Source organism: Oncorhynchus tshawytscha, linkage group LG22, assembly GCF_018296145.1.
Source record: "Oncorhynchus tshawytscha isolate Ot180627B linkage group LG22, Otsh_v2.0, whole genome shotgun sequence".
Taxonomy (NCBI): Eukaryota; Metazoa; Chordata; class Actinopteri; order Salmoniformes; family Salmonidae; genus Oncorhynchus; species Oncorhynchus tshawytscha.
In genome coordinates this window covers 28,489,072-28,509,404 of record NC_056450.1, presented here as the reverse complement: position 1 = coordinate 28,509,404, position 20,333 = coordinate 28,489,072, and the positions used below count along the sequence as shown (strand labels likewise).

The following is a 20,333-nucleotide window of genomic DNA, read 5'->3' as shown; positions in this document are numbered from 1 at the left end:
CCACACCACTAGATAGATATCTTCAACCACCAACTTACCATCCTGAGATAAGGCCTAGTATAGCCCACAAAGATCTCCGCCACGGCACAACTCAAGGGGGGGCGCCAACCCAGACAGGAAGATCACGACACTGACTCAAACCACTCAAGTGACGCACCCCTCCTAGGGATGGCATGAAAGAGCACCAGTAAGCCAGTGCCAGTACCCCAATGCATAGTGCCAACTGTAAAGTTTGGTGGAGGAGAAATAATGGTCTGGGGCTGTTTTTCATGTTTTGGGCTAAGCCCCTTAGTTCCAGTTCAGGGACATTTTAATGCTACAGCATCCAATGGCATTCCAGACGATTCTGTGCTTTGGGACGGAATGGAACATCAAATGGTTTAATTTAGCTGCGTTGAACTTGAACTACAAGTGAAGTACAAGGCTGATTTATATGTATCATGTTTTGTAGATCTAGAGTATTCCCATAATGAAGTACAGAGCTAATGTATCTGTATGGTATTTTGTAGATCTACATTGGGCACATAGTGAAGTATGGAGCAGCAGATGAGGACGGGCGTCTGCGTTCGGGGGACGAGCTCATCTGTGTGGACGGCACGGCGGTGGTGGGCAAGTCTCACCAGCTGGTGGTGCAGCTGATGCAGCAGGCCGCCAAGCAGGGCCACGTCAACCTCACTGTCCGACGCAAAAGCTCAGGATACGGAGGTGAGGACGGGTCACAGAGACATATGCATACACAGGCAAACACTCACCACACACACTCACCATACACACTCACTCACCCACACACACTCACCACACACTCCACAACAGCGGCCACCTACACTACCCACGCTAGTTAAAACCTATTGCTTATTGGCTCAGTGAACTATCACTAGCCCGTGCCAAACATAAGGGGGGGATATTTGCTGAACAGGTTTTTATATTGCCTGCCCACCACTTAATTCCCCCCATCTCTTCTTCAGTGGGTAAAGGGGAGGGTGATGTGCCCCCATCCCCGGCCTCGTCGCACCACAGCAGCACCCAGGCCCCCTCCCTGACCGAGGGCAAGCGAACCCCCCAGGGCAGCCAGAACTCCCTCAACACAGTCAGCTCCGGCAGTGGCTCCACCAGTGGGATCGGCAGTGGGGGAGGAGGGGGCTCTGGCAGTGCTGTGGTCCCCGCAGCCCTGCAACCATATGACATGGAGATCCAACGCGGAGAAAACGAGGGCTTCGGATTCGTCATTGTGTCGTCGGTCTCCAGGCCTGATGCTGGGACTACTTTGGGTGAGTGGGATGGGCAATGCTACGGTGGGCTTGGTTATGGTGAGCTAAGTGAGATGGGCAAAGCTACGGTGGGCTGGGTTATGGTGAGCTGAGTGGGATGGGCAATACTACGGTGGGCTGGGTTATGGTGAGCTGAGTGGGATGGGCAATACTACTCTGGGCTGGGTTATGGTGATCTAGACTTTGCTACTATGCTGGGTTTAGTTGCAATTTTTTAATGACTGAGAATCAGTTATCATTTGCTCTCGGTTGAGCTGGGTTGAACTGATAATATGGTTAAATCTGGCATGTAATCTTGGCGAAGCCTGATTCTGCTGATTGACTTTACTGTGGTTCCGAACAGACCCGAGGACAACCCGGTCCAATCCGAGTTAGGGAAGCAGCAAAGGGGTTCCACTCCGCTAGCGGAACCAGCCAGTGAAAGTGCAAGGCGCCAAATTCAAAACAACAAAAATCTCATAATTAAAATTCCTCAAGCATACAAGTATTTTACACCATTTTAAAGATAACATTCTCATTAATCCAGCCACAGTGTCTGATTTCAAAAAGGATTTACAGTGAAAGTACCACAAACGATTATGTTAGGTCACCACCAAGCCACAGAAAAACACAGCCATTTTTTCCAGCCAAAGAGAGGAGTTGCAAAAAGCAGAAATAGAGATAAAATGAATCACTAACCTTTGATGATCTTCATCAGATGGGACTTCATGTTACACAATACATGTATGTTTTGTTTGATAAAGTTCATATTTATAGAAACAAATCTGAGTTTACATTGGCGCGTTACGTTCAGTAATTCTAAAACATGTGGTGATATTGCAGAGAACCACATCAATTTACAGAAATACTCATAATAAACATTGATAAAGATACGACTATTATACATGGAACGTTAGATAAACTTCTCCTTAATGCAACCGCTGTGTCAGATTTCAAAAAAACTTTATGGACAAAGCAGCCAAAAAGATACCCGCCATATTGGGTAGTCAACATTACTCAGAAATAGCATTTTAAATATTCACTTACCTTTGATGATCTTCATCAGAATGCACTCCCAGGAATCCCAGTTCCACCATAAATGTTTTGATTTGTTCGATAATGTCCATCAGTTATGTCCAAATATCTTCTTTTGTTAGAGCGTTTGGTAAACAAATCCAAAAGTGTGTTCAGGTCGCGCCGAACGTCGGACAAAAAGTTTAAAAAGTTCCGTTACAGCTCGTAGAAACATGCCAACCTAAGTATGGAATCAATCTTTAGGATGTTTTTAACATAAAACTTCATTAATGTTCCAACCGGACAATTCCTTTGTCTGTACAAATGAAGTGGAACGTAGCTACCTTTCACGTGAGCGCGCCAGACCGAGGCTGTGGCACTCTGCCAGACCGAGGCTGTGGCACTCTGCCAGACCACTCACTCAAAGAGCCCTTATGAGCCCCTCCTTTAGAGTAGAATCCTCAAACCAGGTTCTAAATACTGTTGACATCTAGTGGAAGCCTTGGGAAGTGAAACACAACTAATATCACCCTGTATCTTCAATGGGGGCTGAGTTGAAAAACTACAAACCTCAGATTTCCCACTTCCTGGTTGGATTTTTCTCAGGTTTTCGCCTGCCATATGAGTTCTGTTATACTCACAGACATAATTCAAACAGTTTTAAAAACTTCAGAGTGTTTCCTATCCAATACTACTAATAATACTAATAATACTAATCCTAATACTAATATTAGCATCTGGGACAGAGTAGGAGGCAGTTCACTCTGGGCACGCTATTCATCCAAAAGTGAAAATGCTTCCCCCTATCCCAAAAAGGTTAAGATACTTAATTAACCGGAAATGATAAAGCATAAGGGAGGTAGAGAGTGGTGATGCTCTAGCAGGGGCTGTGTGAGTGTGTAGGCTACTGGGAGTTTGACCGAGTGACACAGTAACAGGGAGGAGGGAGGGAGAGACAAGAGACCGCAACCAACCTGGCTGACTCACGCTATAGTAGACTAATAGCTGCCATAGCTAGGTTATTCATCATCCAATATGATTACTAGTGCCTGTCTTGACTGCATCAAACCGGGAGAAGCTAGTTAAGCTAGCTAACGTTAGCTAGCTAGGCTAGTTGAGGCTGCAGTGCATGCACTTTCTCGCCCTACACAATTACAAGCAGCCTACCTGTTGGCTCTTGGTTGTTGTAGCCTATCCTTCTCCTTTAACTTTTTTAATTCCATCATTTTAATTCCATCTTCCATTAATTACATATCTCCTAACTTTTTCCCCACACGGCAGCTCTATGACTGTAGCCTACTGTCACTTTGATGACTTGGCCAACAACAAGCTACCCCTCTCATGAAAAGCAAAGAGCAGCAGCATAAATTATAACATGTCTCTCTATCTCTACTGCAGCAGTCACGTGTGGATCAGTTAAAATTACACATACCCAAGACCCGTGACAATCATATCCGACCCAGACCCGTGACATTATTTAGAATTCTGGATCTGGACCCGCAGGTAACTGCCAAAATAATATAAACACAAGTACATGAGGGATACTATCAGGGTTGGAACCTAAATTATTTAGTTCTGAACAGAAGCAACTAAATAGTAATTTCGTTCCACTGTTCCGACCAGCAAAATAAAGATCTGAAAGATCTAAACCACTGAATGGTTTAATGAGCATGAAAATGATGTAAACCATATGCCATGCTGAGATTCTGGAGCGCACCTGAGACAACATTTTTCATCATCATCAGCAAAAGACCAAATTATGGAATTTCTTGGGGAAGAATAATGTTGCATCCCTCCAGTACAGTTCCAGACACTAGAATCTATGCCAAGGCACATTGAAGCTGTTCTGGTGGCTCGTGATGGCCCAACGCCCTATTAAGACACTTTATGTTGGTGCTTCCTTTATTTTGGCAGTTTATTTATTTTATTTATTTTATTTCACCTTTATTTAACCAGGTAGGCTAGTTGAGAACAAGTTCTCATTTGCAACTTCGACCTGGCCAAGATAAAGCATAGCAGTGTGAACAGACAACAACACAGAGTTACACATGGAGTAAACAATACACAAGTCAATAACATAGTAGAAAAAAAAGAATCTATATACATTGTGTGCAAAAGGCATGAGGAGGTAGGCAATAAATAGGCCATAGGAGTGAATAATTACAATTTAGCAGATTAACACTGGAGTGATAAATGATCAGATGAACATGTGCAGGTAGAGATACTGGTGTGCAAAAGAGCAGAAAAGTAAATAAATAAAAACAGTATGGGGATGAGGTAGGTAAATTGGGTGGGCTATATACCGATGGACTATGTACAGCTGCAGCGATCGGTTAGCTGCTCAGATAGCAGATGTTTAAAGTTGGTGAGGGAGATAAAAGTCTCCAACTTCAGAGATTTTTGCAATTCGTTCCAGTTGCGGGCAGCAGAGAACTGGAAGGAAAGTTACCAGTACATACACAGTATTGACAATATTTTTTGACAAGCAACACTTTAAAGGTTAACTTATGCTCAAGAACAGTTCTCAAGTGATTGGGTAGACGCTAAGCCTAAAAACGAATAGCAGAACACTCCTCCTGATGTTATTCAGACAACCTATTTCCTTAAAAAGTCCCCCTCAAAGTTTTCAAAGTGAGACAAGGAAATTGTGAAAAAGCATGATTCTGCCAAGCAAGCACTCCAGTAAACACACAACCCTAACAGTGCATCAGCACCGCCTGCCAGTCCGCTTGCCACTCAGTGACATGATTGATAAATTCTTGGGGGTGGAATTACAATATTTTGACAGTCACTCCTCATTGAGTTCCCACCTGCTTTATTAATAGCAGGGCATCCATTTCTGATGGGAGTGGACTTACTGACACAGCCCCGAGGTCACAAACCCAACAATCATGAGCTTAGGGAAACAGAAATCTCTTTATGTGCCCAGGCACATTCACCGCCTGGTTGATGCTTTATCAAAAACACCATCATCGCAGATTCAAAAGGCAGACTTGTAGCCGACCCTGGCTGATTCACTCAGCATGTAATTGAAGTTCCACCGAGCACAATCTATAGCTGTCCATACCGTTTATCTATGAAGGCAAAATAGTGAAATTGGCCCCATTAAGGTCACTCAGCCGTCAACGAGGGATTTTAAATGTCCTCCTCTGAACAAATGTGGTATCAAGCTCCCTCTGATGAGTTTGCAGCACCAATGTCGCTCCAAGGTCTCCTTACACAGCTTGGCTGATGACCAGGAAGATGTTGCATGGTGTGAAACATGCTAAAGGGCCAGGCTACTATCAAATAGAGGTTTTGTTAGTTACTGTGCCACGCAAAGGGCCCGATTCCATTGATCCTGTGGGCTGTAGTTGAAGCCCCATAAAATAGAAAGCAGAGGTACTCCCACACATTGACTCGGTACCGTTACCCCTGTATATTGCCTCGTTATTGTATTGTGTTACTTTTTATTATTTTTTACTTTAGTTTATTTGGTAAATATTTTCTTAACTCTTTCTTGAACTGCATTTTAAGGGCTTGTAAGTAAGCATTTCATGGTAAGGTCTTCACGGTAACCTGTTGAATTCGGCGCATGTGACAAATAAAGTTTGATTCGATTTTTGATTCGATTTTTATGTATCATTTATACAAGCAGGAGAAATCCCATTGAGACTTATCTATTTTTTTGCTGGTGACCTGAATGTGCTCGTCTGCATCGTCTGCAGCTGGGTCCTCAGACTGAGAGTGACAATACCTGTCTCAACTGTCTCTGTCGGTGTCTCAAATTATACTCTATATTCTCCATGTATTGCAGTACTTCTTACCAGACCTGAGCCCTATGTGGGTATCATTTGAGAGTTTCTTGCTGTCTCATTCTCTCCCTCTGTGCCTACTGCTTTAGCCCCATCACCCCTGTGGGGATGGGATGAATGTGCTGATAAGGGTTGTTCCTCTGTCCAATCTCTCCTTCTACTAGTAGAGGTCCAACAGGGAGACATGATCACAAATGGATAGACATGCACTATCTATGGATTCTTCTTTAGCCTGAAAGGGCCATAGATGTTTTAGGGTATTGTAATGCACAAAGAGCTTTCCGCTGGCTTTATCCCTCACCTGTACATCATACTATGCAAACCCCTTTTCTCCCTCCAGCCCAGCCCGTCCTCCCATAATGAACTGATGTGTGCTGGTGTTGTGCTCAGCAGATTGGGTATTAAATCCTGGGAATTTGTCACACCCCGTAATGTCCCATATCTCATTATTTGGATAGAGTGGCAGGATACAAGTGCAGTTTTTAATCAAGGCGTAGGGAGGGGAGCTGGTAGCGCAAGGTGATGTGATAAATATGGATGTGGGAGGGATAGAGAGTGGGAGGGGGAGAGAAAGAGGGGGGAGGAATGGAGAGAGGTGGGAAGAGAGAGAGGTAGAGAGGAGGAGGGATGGAGGGAGGGGGTGGGGCTCCTTAGGGTCTGTTCAGAGCTGCTCTGTAAACAAGATGTGCTGTATTGAACACTGTCACTCTCCTTGTACAGCCCCATGCAATGCTAGCATCTCTCCGTCTGTAGCCTCTCTGATATACTGTAGTGCGTGTTACTCTCTTGACGTCTGTGAGGATCCTGAGATTCCTCAGTGTCACTCTTTAGGAAACCATCTCATTCTCTGAGCCATTCCGAGCACCAGAAACTCAATTATCTCCAGTGACTTACCACTCCGCTGTGGCGTAGGCTGTATCCTCCACATCAATCCCTGGCTCCGATGGGGAGTGGAGGACAATCGTAAGGCCGTGTCAAGGCTATTTATTGCCTCCTGAGCGGGGGCCACGAAGGGCCCAGACCAGTTCCATGTGATTTAAGTCCCATCGATTAGCACATCAGGGGTGCAGAGGACAACAGTAGAGAAAGCGACAGAGACAAGGGAAAGTGTCTTCTCCCAGACCATTCATTCCTTAATGACCACCGAAGTCTGTCCACCAATAGGGATGTAAGCTGTGTTCCGCATGCATGCTCCTTGATTGGACCATTGTTTTCCAGTGCAACGGTTGGCTAGTTCTTGGGTGGTGCTCTCTGGGTGAATGGCCTATGGGGGTTTGGATGATTAACCCTTTGCTTCCCTTTCTCTTTTTCCTTCTCTTTTCTTTTCCCATCCTCTTTTTCTCTTCCCTTAATCGAATGATGTAATCAATAACCAAATCACACACACACCCACACTTACTACACATTAACATCAAAGCTGGAAATGCATGTGTGGCCATGCCCCACAAAATAGGGCGCATCATCGAGGGGAGCCCTGCGGACCGCTGTGGGAAGCTGAAGGTGGGCGACCGTATCCTGTCCGTCAACGGCTGCTCCATCACCAACAAGTCCCACTCGGACATCGTCAACCTGATCAAGGAGGCCGGGAACACCGTCTCTCTGAGGATCATTCCGGGTGACGGTAAGACGATGTGTTTTTGCTCTGGGCTGTTTTATAATGCAGTAGGGAGGAGAGTTATTCATGGCCTAGTGGGAGTCAGCGGGCACCACGGCTCTGCACTGGCAGAAGCACTTTGCACCAACCTGGGGAGCTACCTTGGGCTGCGAGAGGCCATGTTCCCTGCCCTGTGCTCAAAATGGGAGACTGTGAATGAGAAGGAAGATGTTGTCACTCGATACTTTTCTGTAGTTAGTTTTAAGTTTTCCTCTCTTATGGTTAAAGGCCCAGTTTTATATTATTATATATAAAAGTTTTATATTTTCACACTATGAGGTTAGAATAAGACTGTGAAATTGTGAAAATGATGCCCTTTTAGTGTAAGAGCTGTTTGAAAAGCGTTTTGGTGGGATGGAGTTTTGGTCTGCCTGGTGACATCACCAAGCGGTAAATGAGTTAATAGACAAATAAGAAAGAGAGTTCCAAACCGCTCTGCCAATAACAGCTAGTTTTCAGTTTTCCCCTCTCCCTCTCCATGAACAGTCCTAGCAACATTTTTGCTTGAGAAATTGCTCTTTGCTAAAAAAGCTATTTTTATTCATTTTTGACCGTTTAATTGAAAACAATTACTGTAAGGTATTTAATTGTTACCCAGAAATGATTTGATATTGAGATAAAAACGGCTGCATTGTACCTAAGGTTGACTTCGACCCAGAGATTGTGAATATCCCTGAGAGTGAAACCATTTCAGAGATTAATTTGTCAGTTGACATACAGTATGTGTGTGTGGATTTTAGTACAATGTCTGATAGACACACTCATGTCATTTTGATGAACTGCAGTCTGCCAATTTGGTATTGGCTGCTACTTTGTAACGAAGAAAAAAGTTAAATGTATGTAATCAGTGCATCCTGTTAGTGTTAATCTCCTTAGTCTAAATGGAACAAGGTGGTAGGAAATGCGTACGTATCACTGCAGGAACAGTCTGTGACAGGAAGCTGTCTCCTTCCCCATGAGTAGGCATGTGTTGTGTTGTTCCCTGTCCCAGAACAACAATAAAGCCAGCCACTAGAATGCCCTGTCATTGGCTGAGCTGAGAGATTTGGCCCCTAAAAGGCTAGGGCCGGCTCTGACTATGTGAGGATATGGATGTGGGTATGCAGACCCACGAGCCACTGCGGCCCTCATGATGAGTTCCATTTTTTTGTGGCCCCCACTGCCATCAAAGTTTCCCATCCTTGTTCTAGAGAGACTGGTAAAATGTAGTTTAATTAAGATGGGAGCGGAGGAGAATCAGTAGCACAAACACAAAGGAGGAGAGAATGCAAAACCACTCATTAAACAAAGCGTGGCAGTTTTTTTAAAGATCACAATGACAACATCTACACAGGCAACATCCGCACCGAGCTAAAGGCAAGAGCTGCCGCATACAAGGAGCGAGACACTAATCTGGACGCTAAATAAGAAATCCCGCTATGTCCTCAGACGAAACCATCAAACAGGCAAAGCGTCAATACAGGAATTAAGATTGAATCCTACTACAACGTCTCTGATGTTCGTCGGATGTGGCAGGGCTTGAAAACTATTACGGACTACAAAGGGAAACCCAGCCGCAAGCTGCTCAGTGACACGAGCCTACCAGATGAACTAAATGCCTTTTATGCTTGCTTCGAGGCAAGCAACACTGAAGCATGCATGAGAGCACCAGCTGCTCCAGATGACTGTGTGATCACGCTCTCTGTAGCCAATGTGAGCAAAACCTTTAAACAGGTCGACAATCACAAGGCCGCGGGGCCAGACAGACTACCAGGCCATGTACTCAGAGCATGCGCGGACCAACTGGCAAGTGGCAAGGTCAACATTTTTTCACTCAACACAATGCTACAGATATCTCAAGTTTTGAGGGAGCATGCAATTGGCATGCTGACTGCAGGAATGTACACAAGCTGTTGCCAGAGAATGTAATTTCTATTTTTCTAACGAATGTCCACCTCCAACATCGTTTTAGAGAATCTATTGTCGTCGTGTGGGCGAGAGCGGTTTGCTGATGTCAACGTTGTGAACAGACTGCCCCATGGTTGCAGTGGGGTTATGGTATGGGAAGGCATAGGCTACGGACAACGAACACAATTGCATTTTAATGATGGCAAGTTGAATGCAGAGATACCATGTTGAATACAGAGATGCCATGATGAGATCCTGAGGCCCACTGTCATGCCATTCATCCACCGCCATCACCTCATGTTTCAGCATGATAATGCACGGCCCAATGTACACAATTTGTACACAATTCCTTTAAGCTGAACATGTTCGAGTTCTTCCATGGCCTGCATACTCACCAGACATGTCACCTGTTGAGCATGTTTGGGATGCTCTGGTTTGATGTGTACAACAGCTTGTTCCAGTTCTCGCCAATATCAAGCAACTTCGCACAGCCATCGAAGAGGAGTGGGAAAACATTCCACAGGCCACAATCTACAGTCTGATCAACTCTATGAGAAGGAGATGTGTCGTGCTGCATGAGGCGAATGGTGGTCCCACCAAATACTGACTGGTTTTCTGATCCACACCCCTACCTTTTTTTTCAAGGTATCGGTGTCTAATAGATGCATATCTGTATTCCCAGTCATGTGATATCCCAGTCATGTAAATCTAATTAATTTATTTCAATTGACTTATTTCCTTTTTTATTAATTTTTGATTAATCAACCATTTTTTTAAAAACACATAAAACTTGAGAAAGCCATACATGAGTTAAATCATGGAGGATAACACACAAAGTCTGGGACTTATTTCCATTGTGGTCTTCTTGAAACAAGATGGCTAGGCAAGATCCAACACGGTTGAACACAGTATTGAGAGCCAGATAATAAAACATAAAAACAAAGAAGAGCATCTATCTCATCATTGCAGTTACATCGTAGGGGACAGTCGTATGGGCACAGTCGTATGGGGACAGTCGTATGGGGACAGTCGTATGGGGACAGTCGTATGGGGACAGTCGTATGGGGGTCGATGGGGACAGTCGTATGGGGACAGTCGTATGGGGACAGTCGTATGGGGACAGTCGTATGGGGACAGTCGTATGGGGACAGTCGTATGGGGACAGTCGTATGGGGACAGTCGTATGGGGACAGTCGTATGGGGACAGTCGTATGGGGACAGTCGTATGGGGACAGTCGTATGGGGACAGTCGTATGGGGACAGTCGTATGGGGACAGTCGTATGGGGACAGTCGTATGGGGACAGTCGTATGGGGACAGTCGTATGGGGACAGTATGGGGACAGTCGTATGGGGACAGTCGTATGGGGACAGGGGACAGTCGTATGGGGACAGTCGTATGGGGACAGTCGTATGGGGACAGTCGATGGGGACAGTCGTATGGGGACAGTCGTATGGGGACAGTCGTATGGGGACAGTCGTATGGGGACAGTCGTATGGGGACAGTCGTATGGGGACAGTCGTATGGGGACAGTCGTATGGGGACAGTCGTATGGGGACAGTCGTATGGGGACAGTCGTATGGGGACAGTCGTATGGGGACAGGGGACAGTCGTATGGGGACAGTCGTATGGGGACAGTCGTATGGGGACAGTCGTATGGGGGGGACAGTCGTATGGGGACAGTCGTATGGGGACAGTCGTATGGGGACAGTCGTATGGGGACAGTGGGGACAGTCGTATGGGGGGACAGTCGTATGGGCACAGTCGTATGGGGACAGTCGTATGGGGACAGTCGTATGGGGACAGTCGTATGGGGACAGTCGTATGGGCACAGCAGACAAATCGTTTTTTTACTTTCTTTTTAAAGCTGCCCAGAGACAACATCGTTTTTATGGACAAAGGCAAATCATTCGACTCTGAGGCTCCAGTATACAAGAAAGTACCTTTCCCAGCATTACTCCTGAACCTGTAGAAGCACACATCAGCTACACCTGATCTGGTGCTGTGATTGTGTGTATCCTTAAATGATTTCCAAAGCTTTTTAGGGTCATTTTTGTTGTCAATGATTTTATCAGCAAAGTAACCCTTCATTGCTGGGTTCCCGAGTGGCGCAGTGGTCTAAGGCACTGCATCTCGGTGCTAGAGGCATCATTATAGACACTGGCTTGATTCCAGACTGTATCACAACTGGCTGTGATTGGGAGTCCCATAGGGCGGCACACAATTGGCCCAGCGTCATCCGGGTTTGGCCGGGGTAGCTCGTCATTCTAAATAAGAAGTTGTTCTTAACTGACTTGCCTTGTTAAATAAAGATTAAATAAAACGAGCTTCATCAATCCTTCTCTGTGCTTAATTTCTGTGACGTTTATTTAGGACAAAATCAGGCTGCTCGAGAGTTGGACATTTCTTAAAGGCCTTATTCAAAACAGTATTTTTTGAGTCCTCTGATTCTAACAGTTTTGTGACACTTCAATATATCTTTAAAACTCTCCTTGTGCAAAATGTGAACTGTACCTTAGTAAAATATATGAAATTGTTGCATGTTGCGTTTTATGCTTTTGTTCAGTATAATTCTAGTCTACAATTTTATTTTAATGGCAGAACAACACTCAGAAATAGAAGCCATTCAGCCACGACCTTCCTCAGCCAGACAGTGTCATTTTGTGTGGCGACATTTGTTCTTGAATCGTTCAGGTTGTGTCCCCCCAGAGTGCTCCGTGGGGAAAGGCAGGCAGGGCTGTCAGGGTGGCGAGGGAGAGGGGGAGAGAAGGATGAATGAGTCAGGCTGGTGCTGTCGCTAACTTCAGGCAGAACCCCATTCCCTCTATAAGTAACCAATGTCTATGATGACTAATGTGGGCTGCCGTGCTGTGGCTTGTGGTGCAACACAATTAGATTTGCAAGAAAGGAAGGACCTATTTGTACTTTTTAATGTATTTTTCTTTCCCCTTGGAATTAAAAAAAAAACAGAACGATTGAAGCGGAGAGGCTTGTTTTCTTTTGATGTTCGAGCTGGTGAGCAAAATGGTAGATGACAACATCATAGGCAGTCAGCGTCAGGTTGAACAGAGCAGCCTTGAGGGGAGACTGTTCTCTGGAGAGCAAAATTCCTGTACGGAGATGTGTTGTCAGAGACAGCAGTCCTGACCGAGACCCAGTTGCAACTCAAAACAAATTGTTTGTTTAACAAAAGAGCACTTTTAGAGCCTCTAACAGTGGGCGGATTCATTTTGTTTTTCTTTAAGATCTTACCAGAATCCATGTATTACTTTCAGATTAGAGGTCATGACCTTACCCATAATCCTCAATTTGTGTTTACACAGAGTCCTCCAACGCGTCTCTGTTGACCAATGCTGAGAAGATTGCCACCATCACCACCACACACACACCCCAAACTGCCACAGAGTCTCGGTGAGTTTTCATTATTCATAAACAGGGTTTTTGGAACATACTTTATTAATATGATACATTATATGAAAGATGACCTCTATATGAATATGATGTACTTTCATATCTTTGTGTTCATATGAATAATTTTATTTTCCAGGAATAACTCAAAGTTGAAACAGGCTCCTCCTCCACCTCCTCCAACACAAGCTCTGCCCTCACAGGTAAAGACAAACATGTCTATTGGTCTGTTAAAATCAATCCCCAAAGCAGGGAACAGTAAATCATCTCTCTACAAGAACACACAGTGCAGCTTCATCCTGAGATGAAGAATGTCTTTCAAATCATCAAAGCAATCTAATCAATCAATTAATCAAGCTATCAGCCAAATCAATAAAAAGCCAAACTTTTAATGAGTGCAGTAACCCTGTGTCCAGCCCTTGCAGTGCCCTTGCCCTGGGCTCTGCGCCCCTCTCACAGGCTGAGACAGCATTTATTATTCATTGGTTCCAGAGTATTGTACCTCCATCGATTTTGTGTGAGTTTTTGCTGGACTCGGCTTGATTAGTCCTGATGTTAGGACTCACCTCATGACACCCCTGTTGGCCCACGCATTGTGGGCATTCGCACTTCCCCCTCTGTCAATACTTTTTTCTTTCTCTCTCTCTCTCAGGATGCAGAGTTCTACTCTGTGGATCTGGAGCGGGACAGTAAAGGCTTTGGGTTCAGCCTGAGAGGAGGACGGGAGTACAACATGGACCTTTATGTGTTGAGGCTGGCTGAGGACGGGGCGGCTGTCAGGAATGGCAAGATGAGGGTATGCTCCATGAAAAAAGAAAACATCTACTCTATTGTACTTAATAATATTTATGTTATAGACAGTTAATATCTCCTGGCATCAATTGTCTGGTTGTCTCGTTAAACAGCCTCCCTTCTTCACTCTCTGCACACACAGGTGGGAGATGAGATCCTGGAGATCAACAGCGAGAGCACAAAGAACATGAAGCACGCACGCGCCATCGAGCTGATCAAGAATGGTGGCCGGAGGGCACGCCTGGTCCTCAAGAGGGGGGATGGATCTGTTCCTGAATATGGTGCGTGGCAATGTGATGTGATACATGTTCCCTCCATACTGTGACTAACACTACCGCCTCTGACTAACTAACACCGGACAGACACCATAGTCTGCAATGTCTTGTTGCTGTAAGCAGGATTTCTCTGAGTCTTTGGTGTGTCTTCAGTGTCCTTGTCCAATGCTTTAGAATTTATTATATCATGATATGTCTTATAGCCTTTGATCAACAACAAAAAAATCGGAATATTTGCTGTCCCAGTGATGTGTCTGAATGACATTTAATGTTATTGCTCCTACATCAGTGATTTATAGGCCATATTATGTAATGTTCATTCTGCTGTGGCGGCAGGTAGCCTAGCAGTTAAGAGCGTTGGGACAGTAACAGAAAGGCTGCTGGTTCAAATCCCTGAGCCAACTGGGTGAAACATCTGTTAATGTGCCCTTGAGCAAGGCACTGAACTCTAATTGCTCCTGTAAATCGCTATGGATAAGAGCATCTGGTAAAATGCTGTGTAAATCAAGTCTTGTTTTTATCCAAATACTGTATGTTCTGGCTCATTCATCTGGGAATCTTTATCTTTATCTCTGTTCTGCCGAGAAAGGTCACTGTGTGAAGGATGCCACCCAGCCGTCAGTTTTCTAGGTTTTCCTTTTCTCTGCCAGCCAGAAAAACTTGAAAACTGAACCAACTACGTTTTTCTTTCTCTGGTCTTCATTGAGGATCTAAACCCTCTGATTTCTCTTTTTATTTATTTATTTGTTTTTATTTGATTTATTTCCTCTCTCTTTCCTCCATTTCTTTACTCTGGGCTCTTCCTCCTCCCTCCAGCGATGATGGCTCCTCATCTCGCTGTTGGTACTATGAGAAATGACAAGATGGGAGAGCCCTGTTTCTACTTAATGGGCCAAAATCAGACCACGGTTTGTAGCCAAGTCTGTTCCAACCCACCCTCCTAACCCTTTACCCTCCTACACATGCACCCCAACATTCCTCACCCACTTAACACATCTCCCCCTACCCATCTCCTACCTGCACCTCCCTGGGTATGTGTTTAGTGCTGTGTGGCCTGACTCACTCCTCAACCTGTACTGTGCTTTTTTGACCCATACACCCAGAATGCACTGCTTACTCTCCGCCCACCTCTGGATGGATTCATGCAACTGCTCGCCACCGCTGCTACCATAACACCACATCCCTAATTGGACAGAGTCATTGGCAGAACACTCTCCAGTTTTTTGTTTCAGGCTCTTTGTTTTTCTGCAGTTCCCATTCCCAATGATGATAATCGACTTGCTCATCATTTTGCTTTTAATAATGTCATAGGTGCTTGTTGTCATTGATAACCCAGCCCTTCACTTGCAATGTTTTGCACCTGTTGTGTTGCTGCCGCCTACATGTGCCAATCCATTGCTCTCAAAGAAAATATACTTCAGCAATTGTTTACTTTTATGTAATTTAGGTTGAGGATCAAATAAGCCATTTGTATACAAATTAGATTTTTCTTCTCTCCCAGAAGTAAATATTTTTGTCACAATTTGCCAACATGTTCATGTTTATGGAAGTGCATGGTTTCCATAAACATGGCTGTATTGACTCAATACAGATACAAGCACCCACATGAAAATGGCTATGGAACCTTAAGTTTGAGAGAATTGTCTGAGCTTCCAGGGTTATATTATTTAGCTAGTTTAAACTCCACCCAGTCTGAGAATGTCTCTCATGTCCTGTCTTTGTTCTCCCCCAGACGCCAGCCACGACGGGCACTCTCCCACACCCGGGGCACAAGACTCTCCGCAAGTGAGAACCCTGCCACCAAACAGCCGATATCACACCTCATCGGAGTCCAGTTATCCACCAGACCTTCACAAACCATCACGCCATGAGGATGCTGGACAGGGCCGAGACAGGGACAGGATGGAGCACTCGGGCCGGCACTTTAACCACCACCACCATCACACCTGGAACAACAACCACACCAACTCCAGACAACACTCCCCGGACAACAGCACCAGCGGCGGGAACAACAAGAAGAGTCTTGGCCGCAAATTCAAGAAGTCTGACTCGGAGAGCGGCATCTCGAAACTCTTAAAGACTCTGCGCAAGGACAGCTCTGGGAAGAAGGCTGCAGCGGCGGAGAAAGAACGAGAGCGCTCCGCTAGTAGCAGTACTCTGGACCAGAGATATGGTCGATCGCGCCGCGGCTCCCTCGACCGCTCGCCCACCCGTAAACGCAACACTTCCCCTGACCGACGGCGGGCCAAGTCCATGGACCGCAGGGCAGAGCGAGCACACCGGGACTGCACACCTGAGAGGGAGTATGATGACGGAGGGTTTCTCAGTCATGCAGCCACTCCTGAACGACCACTCTATGACCGTAGGCTCCTGAGGGAACCACAGACCCCAGGCAGAGCCTACATGGAGGCCACCACCCCAGAACGCCCCAACAACGGGGCCTCCTCCCTGTCTCTCTCCAGGGACCGCACGACTGACATGAAGGCCTCCACCCCAGAACGCCCCAACAATGGGGCCTCCTCCCTGTCTCGCTCCAGGGGCCGTACGCTCGACAGAGGCAGCCTGAAGAATGGCAACCTCCTGAGGGACTCGTCAGCCGAGACGAGGGATGAGAGCTACGGGATAAACGGAACACCAGAGAGACGCTACAGGTCAGAGAGAGACTCATCTCCAAACAGCAGCTCCAGCAGGGAGGAGCTGAACTACGCTGCAGCGCCTGCTCCCAGACTGAAGGATTACTACAGCACACTGAAGAACAACTCCTCCGCTCACCACAACGCCGGCTACAACAATGCAGGACTTAGCAACAAGGCAGGACAACACCACAACAACGCAGTAGGCCGTGCCCCGAACCAGTTCCCAGAGCCTAAGAGAAGGTTTTACAAAGAGAGCCCCAAGGACCTCAGCATCTGAGTGGACAGAGCCTGGCTTCTCAGCCCTTGATCTGTAGAGACTACAGTAAATACACTGGACTTAGACCTCTGAGGAGATTGACTCATGTGATTTATCTGATTGCTTGACTAATTTGACTACTTGTGATCCCAGACAGAGATTCATACCACAGCAGGAGTACAATCTTTGTTTTAGTTCTTAATGTACGTTTCTGTTCTCGTTATTTTGAGCATAACTGAGGTTGTTAATACTGTAGTGAAGTTATGTGTATGTGCCTATCAAATTACAAATGGTGATTTAGCTTTTTTATAGGCGTCTCTGACTCCACACGTGTTCCCTCTGAGGTTTCGAACATGCTCCTTACTGTGCTAACAGGTACTTCATGATGAGCTTGTTTTAATATGTTTTTAGATGTTGTTTTCCACCCCAGAATTGCTTTATAAAGCAAACTATAGCACAAGACGCTGGCAGTACAGGCATTTTATGGACGACTGCAGTGAAAACCTTAGTGAATATCATACAGAACGAAGGCAAACAAACATTTTAGAACCAATGGTCATTTTAGAATGAAGTAATATATTTCAAATAATACTTTTTGCATTTGACTTGCTATTTATTTTCAATTGGCACACACTATGAGGAAGCTCGGTAAAAGGACCAAGTAATACGCCGATCACCTGAAAATAATAATAAGTTTTACCCCTGCTGGATTTGCTGTAGAATTATAGTTTTTTTAATCTAAGTTGGTATGGCATGCCCCTTCCTTACCAAGCCCACAAACCCTCAAAAATCAGAGAGGGGAAAGCAGACCATCTATTGAGAAAAATACCAGGTATTGTTGATATTTCTCTCACAGAGCAGACAAGTCTAAAAACCCACCCGGATCTGAGGCTGTTTGAGGTTTCTGTTTTTCAGTGTGTCTAGTAATGATGAGCCAAGGAGGAAAACTAAAAAAAATGATCTCAGTAAGAGGTGTCTGGGTAGACTACCTGTGGTGGAAATACAATTGAACAAAGTTTTGTATTCCTGTTCAGAGGACAGTAGAAGCAACACGTTACCTGACAGGAGCCTGTAACATAAAACCTACTTCACAGTTATACGCAGCATGGAGAGGTTGACCGAGAGGTCAAGTGGTTTTAAAGTAACCACAGTCCTATAATGACTTGATCCTACAAATGTAGGCTGCTTATTTGATCCCACTGTTTCAGGAGAATTTTCCCTTGATCCTTGGTCCATTGATCCTATGCAGGTGATATGGGAGTATTTCTCAAGTTCCTCTCTTCCTCTCCCTGCCCAAGGAAATTAGGTGATGATGTAATAATGTAAGGGACGTTGTTGCGATGATAACGGATGGACCGTTCCAGTACAGAAGTGGGCCTATCTGCCAGGCTGAGCCATGCTGTCACACCACTGGAGTCTGACTGCTGCTTTGTCCGTGTGTATTCTCTGTTTTATGTTTCACAAAAGGACTAAAAAGATATAGGAAAATCCACAACAAATGCATTGTTTTATCACTGTTGTTGCCATGGTACTGTAAAAAAAAAAAAAAAAGAAAACATTTAAAGACGTTAACCTGTTGGCCACCACCTGTACAGAATTTCAATATGTAACCAATAGGAACCCATTGAGGACTAAAATGTTGCCTTTTTCTTGTACAAAAGAGACATTTATGGGAAACCTCTTTAGTGAGGAATGTGATAGTGTTTATATTTCTGAAATGGACCTGATGATTCATGGGAAATATGTTAATGTACTCTGAATCAGGTATGTAAAGACATTCTAAAAATGGACGACTTTATTTGGTCAATCAGAAGCTGTTTGTTGGTTTGAATATCTCTCGATGGTTAGCCTGCCTTTGTATTATAAAGCACTTGTATGCAGTCTGTGTTCTTTAAGCATTATTACAATGTGCTCCAGACATAATGCTATCTCTGTGTTGATAAAAGCATTACATGTATATGGGCCAATCTTTTTTTATAAAACACTATGCATATATAAATACTACATTGTTCATAGCTTTATTTAACCCATGAAGCTATATATAACATTAGTCTAAGTACAAGTAGATGTGGACTTAACCAGTAAAGCTTCTTTCCTTGAGATGGATCACAATGTATATGTAGCTATCAAAAAGAAGTCTGTGAATGCTATTTTTATTATCAAATAAAGTTTTCCATACAAATTCAAAAGGATTTTTCTCCACAGTGACTTGGAATTATATTCTCGGGAGATTCCTATTGATATGATTGACATTGTAGAGTCCCTTTGCAGTGCAGCATTCTCAGATTGATTTATTATTCACCAAGGTAGTAAGCACACTGCTTTAGTAACAGGATATCTGCAAAAAAATATATTGTCTAGCTTCCTTGCTTTTAACAGTGTCTATCTGACATTTCAGATTTGTCTGACTAGCAAAGGTTTTAGTCAATAAACAAGGAATGTCTAACTGCATATCCATTCATATCAATATCTCCCTATTACCCGCTGACAGAATCATTTGGTATGTACATCACGGAAGTGAAATTAATCTACTTGTTCATGGGCAATATGCTGGGATCGTGACAACATCGACATGTCAGTAAACTGCCTACTACAGTAGCAAATACTGAATGGGTACCCACAGCTGTTAACCAGCAACCCTGAGGCAGGCTTTCAGCTATGCTACAGTATATTCCCTTGTTGGTTTTGTAACACACACAATATGTTTTTTTCCATTTGAAGCATGTGAAATGTGGAGAAGGTTAAACTAAGGCCTTATACATTTTAAAGAGTTAATAAATAATATTATTATAAACTATAAGGTCTCTCTTCAGGAGACATCTGTGTGTGTGTTAAAACCTTTTCTGAGTGTTGTGACCTTCAGACACTATCAGAAGACGTCTACGTTCAGACTCCTCCTGTCTGGATCCCACCGTGGTTGTCTGGTTTTCTGAGAACACAAAGCTGCCACAGACCTGATGAAACCAGCCCCCTGTCAGAAGATGCTTACACTCGTTCACATTGTTATGACTTTATACTTGTGATGAAAGGTCAAGTTTCGGTCAAACCCAATTCTGAGTTTTTACTTAGTGATAAGATGGTTCTCGCTGTCAGGGGGAGGTTAGATTTATTAAAATGTTGTTGCTAGGGAAAGTTATAAAATGCTAATTAATTACTTAAAAATCATACAATGTGATTTTCTGGAATTTTTAGATTCCGTCTCTCACAGTTGAAGTGTACCTATGATAAAAATTACAGACCTCTACATGCTTTGTAAGTAGCAAAACCTGCAAAATCATCGGTGCATCAAATTCTTGTTCTTCCCACTGTAACTGGCGCCTCACTGTTAAATTTATCTGAACCTACATTTCTTTGTAATAGCGGAATAATTG

General features: G+C 44.4%; 1 protein-coding gene across 11 annotated transcripts in view; it reads left to right on the top strand.

Moving 5' to 3' along the window:
- Window positions 1-19,151, top strand: part of LOC112222264 (membrane-associated guanylate kinase, WW and PDZ domain-containing protein 1-like) — a 206,503-nt gene extending 187,352 nt beyond the window's left edge. For 7 of the 11 annotated variants that reach the window (XM_042304037.1, XM_042304032.1, XM_042304034.1 and 4 more), the window contains exons 16-23: window positions 510-705; window positions 966-1,268; window positions 7,473-7,676; window positions 12,919-13,006; window positions 13,143-13,206; window positions 13,656-13,799; window positions 13,938-14,076; window positions 15,803-19,151. In XM_042304037.1, the coding sequence (XP_042159971.1) occupies window positions 510-705; window positions 966-1,268; window positions 7,473-7,676; window positions 12,919-13,006; window positions 13,143-13,206; window positions 13,656-13,799; window positions 13,938-14,076; window positions 15,803-16,983 (2,319 nt within the window). In that variant the 3' untranslated portion in view covers window positions 16,984-19,151. Of the gene's footprint in view, window positions 1-509; window positions 706-965; window positions 1,269-7,472; window positions 7,677-12,918; window positions 13,007-13,142; window positions 13,207-13,655; window positions 13,800-13,937; window positions 14,077-14,886; window positions 14,979-15,802 lie in introns of all 11 variants that reach the window. The other 4 variants (XM_042304040.1, XM_042304041.1, XM_042304042.1 and 1 more) reach the window with 2 other exon arrangements.
- Window positions 19,152-20,333: the final 1,182 nt, after the last annotated feature.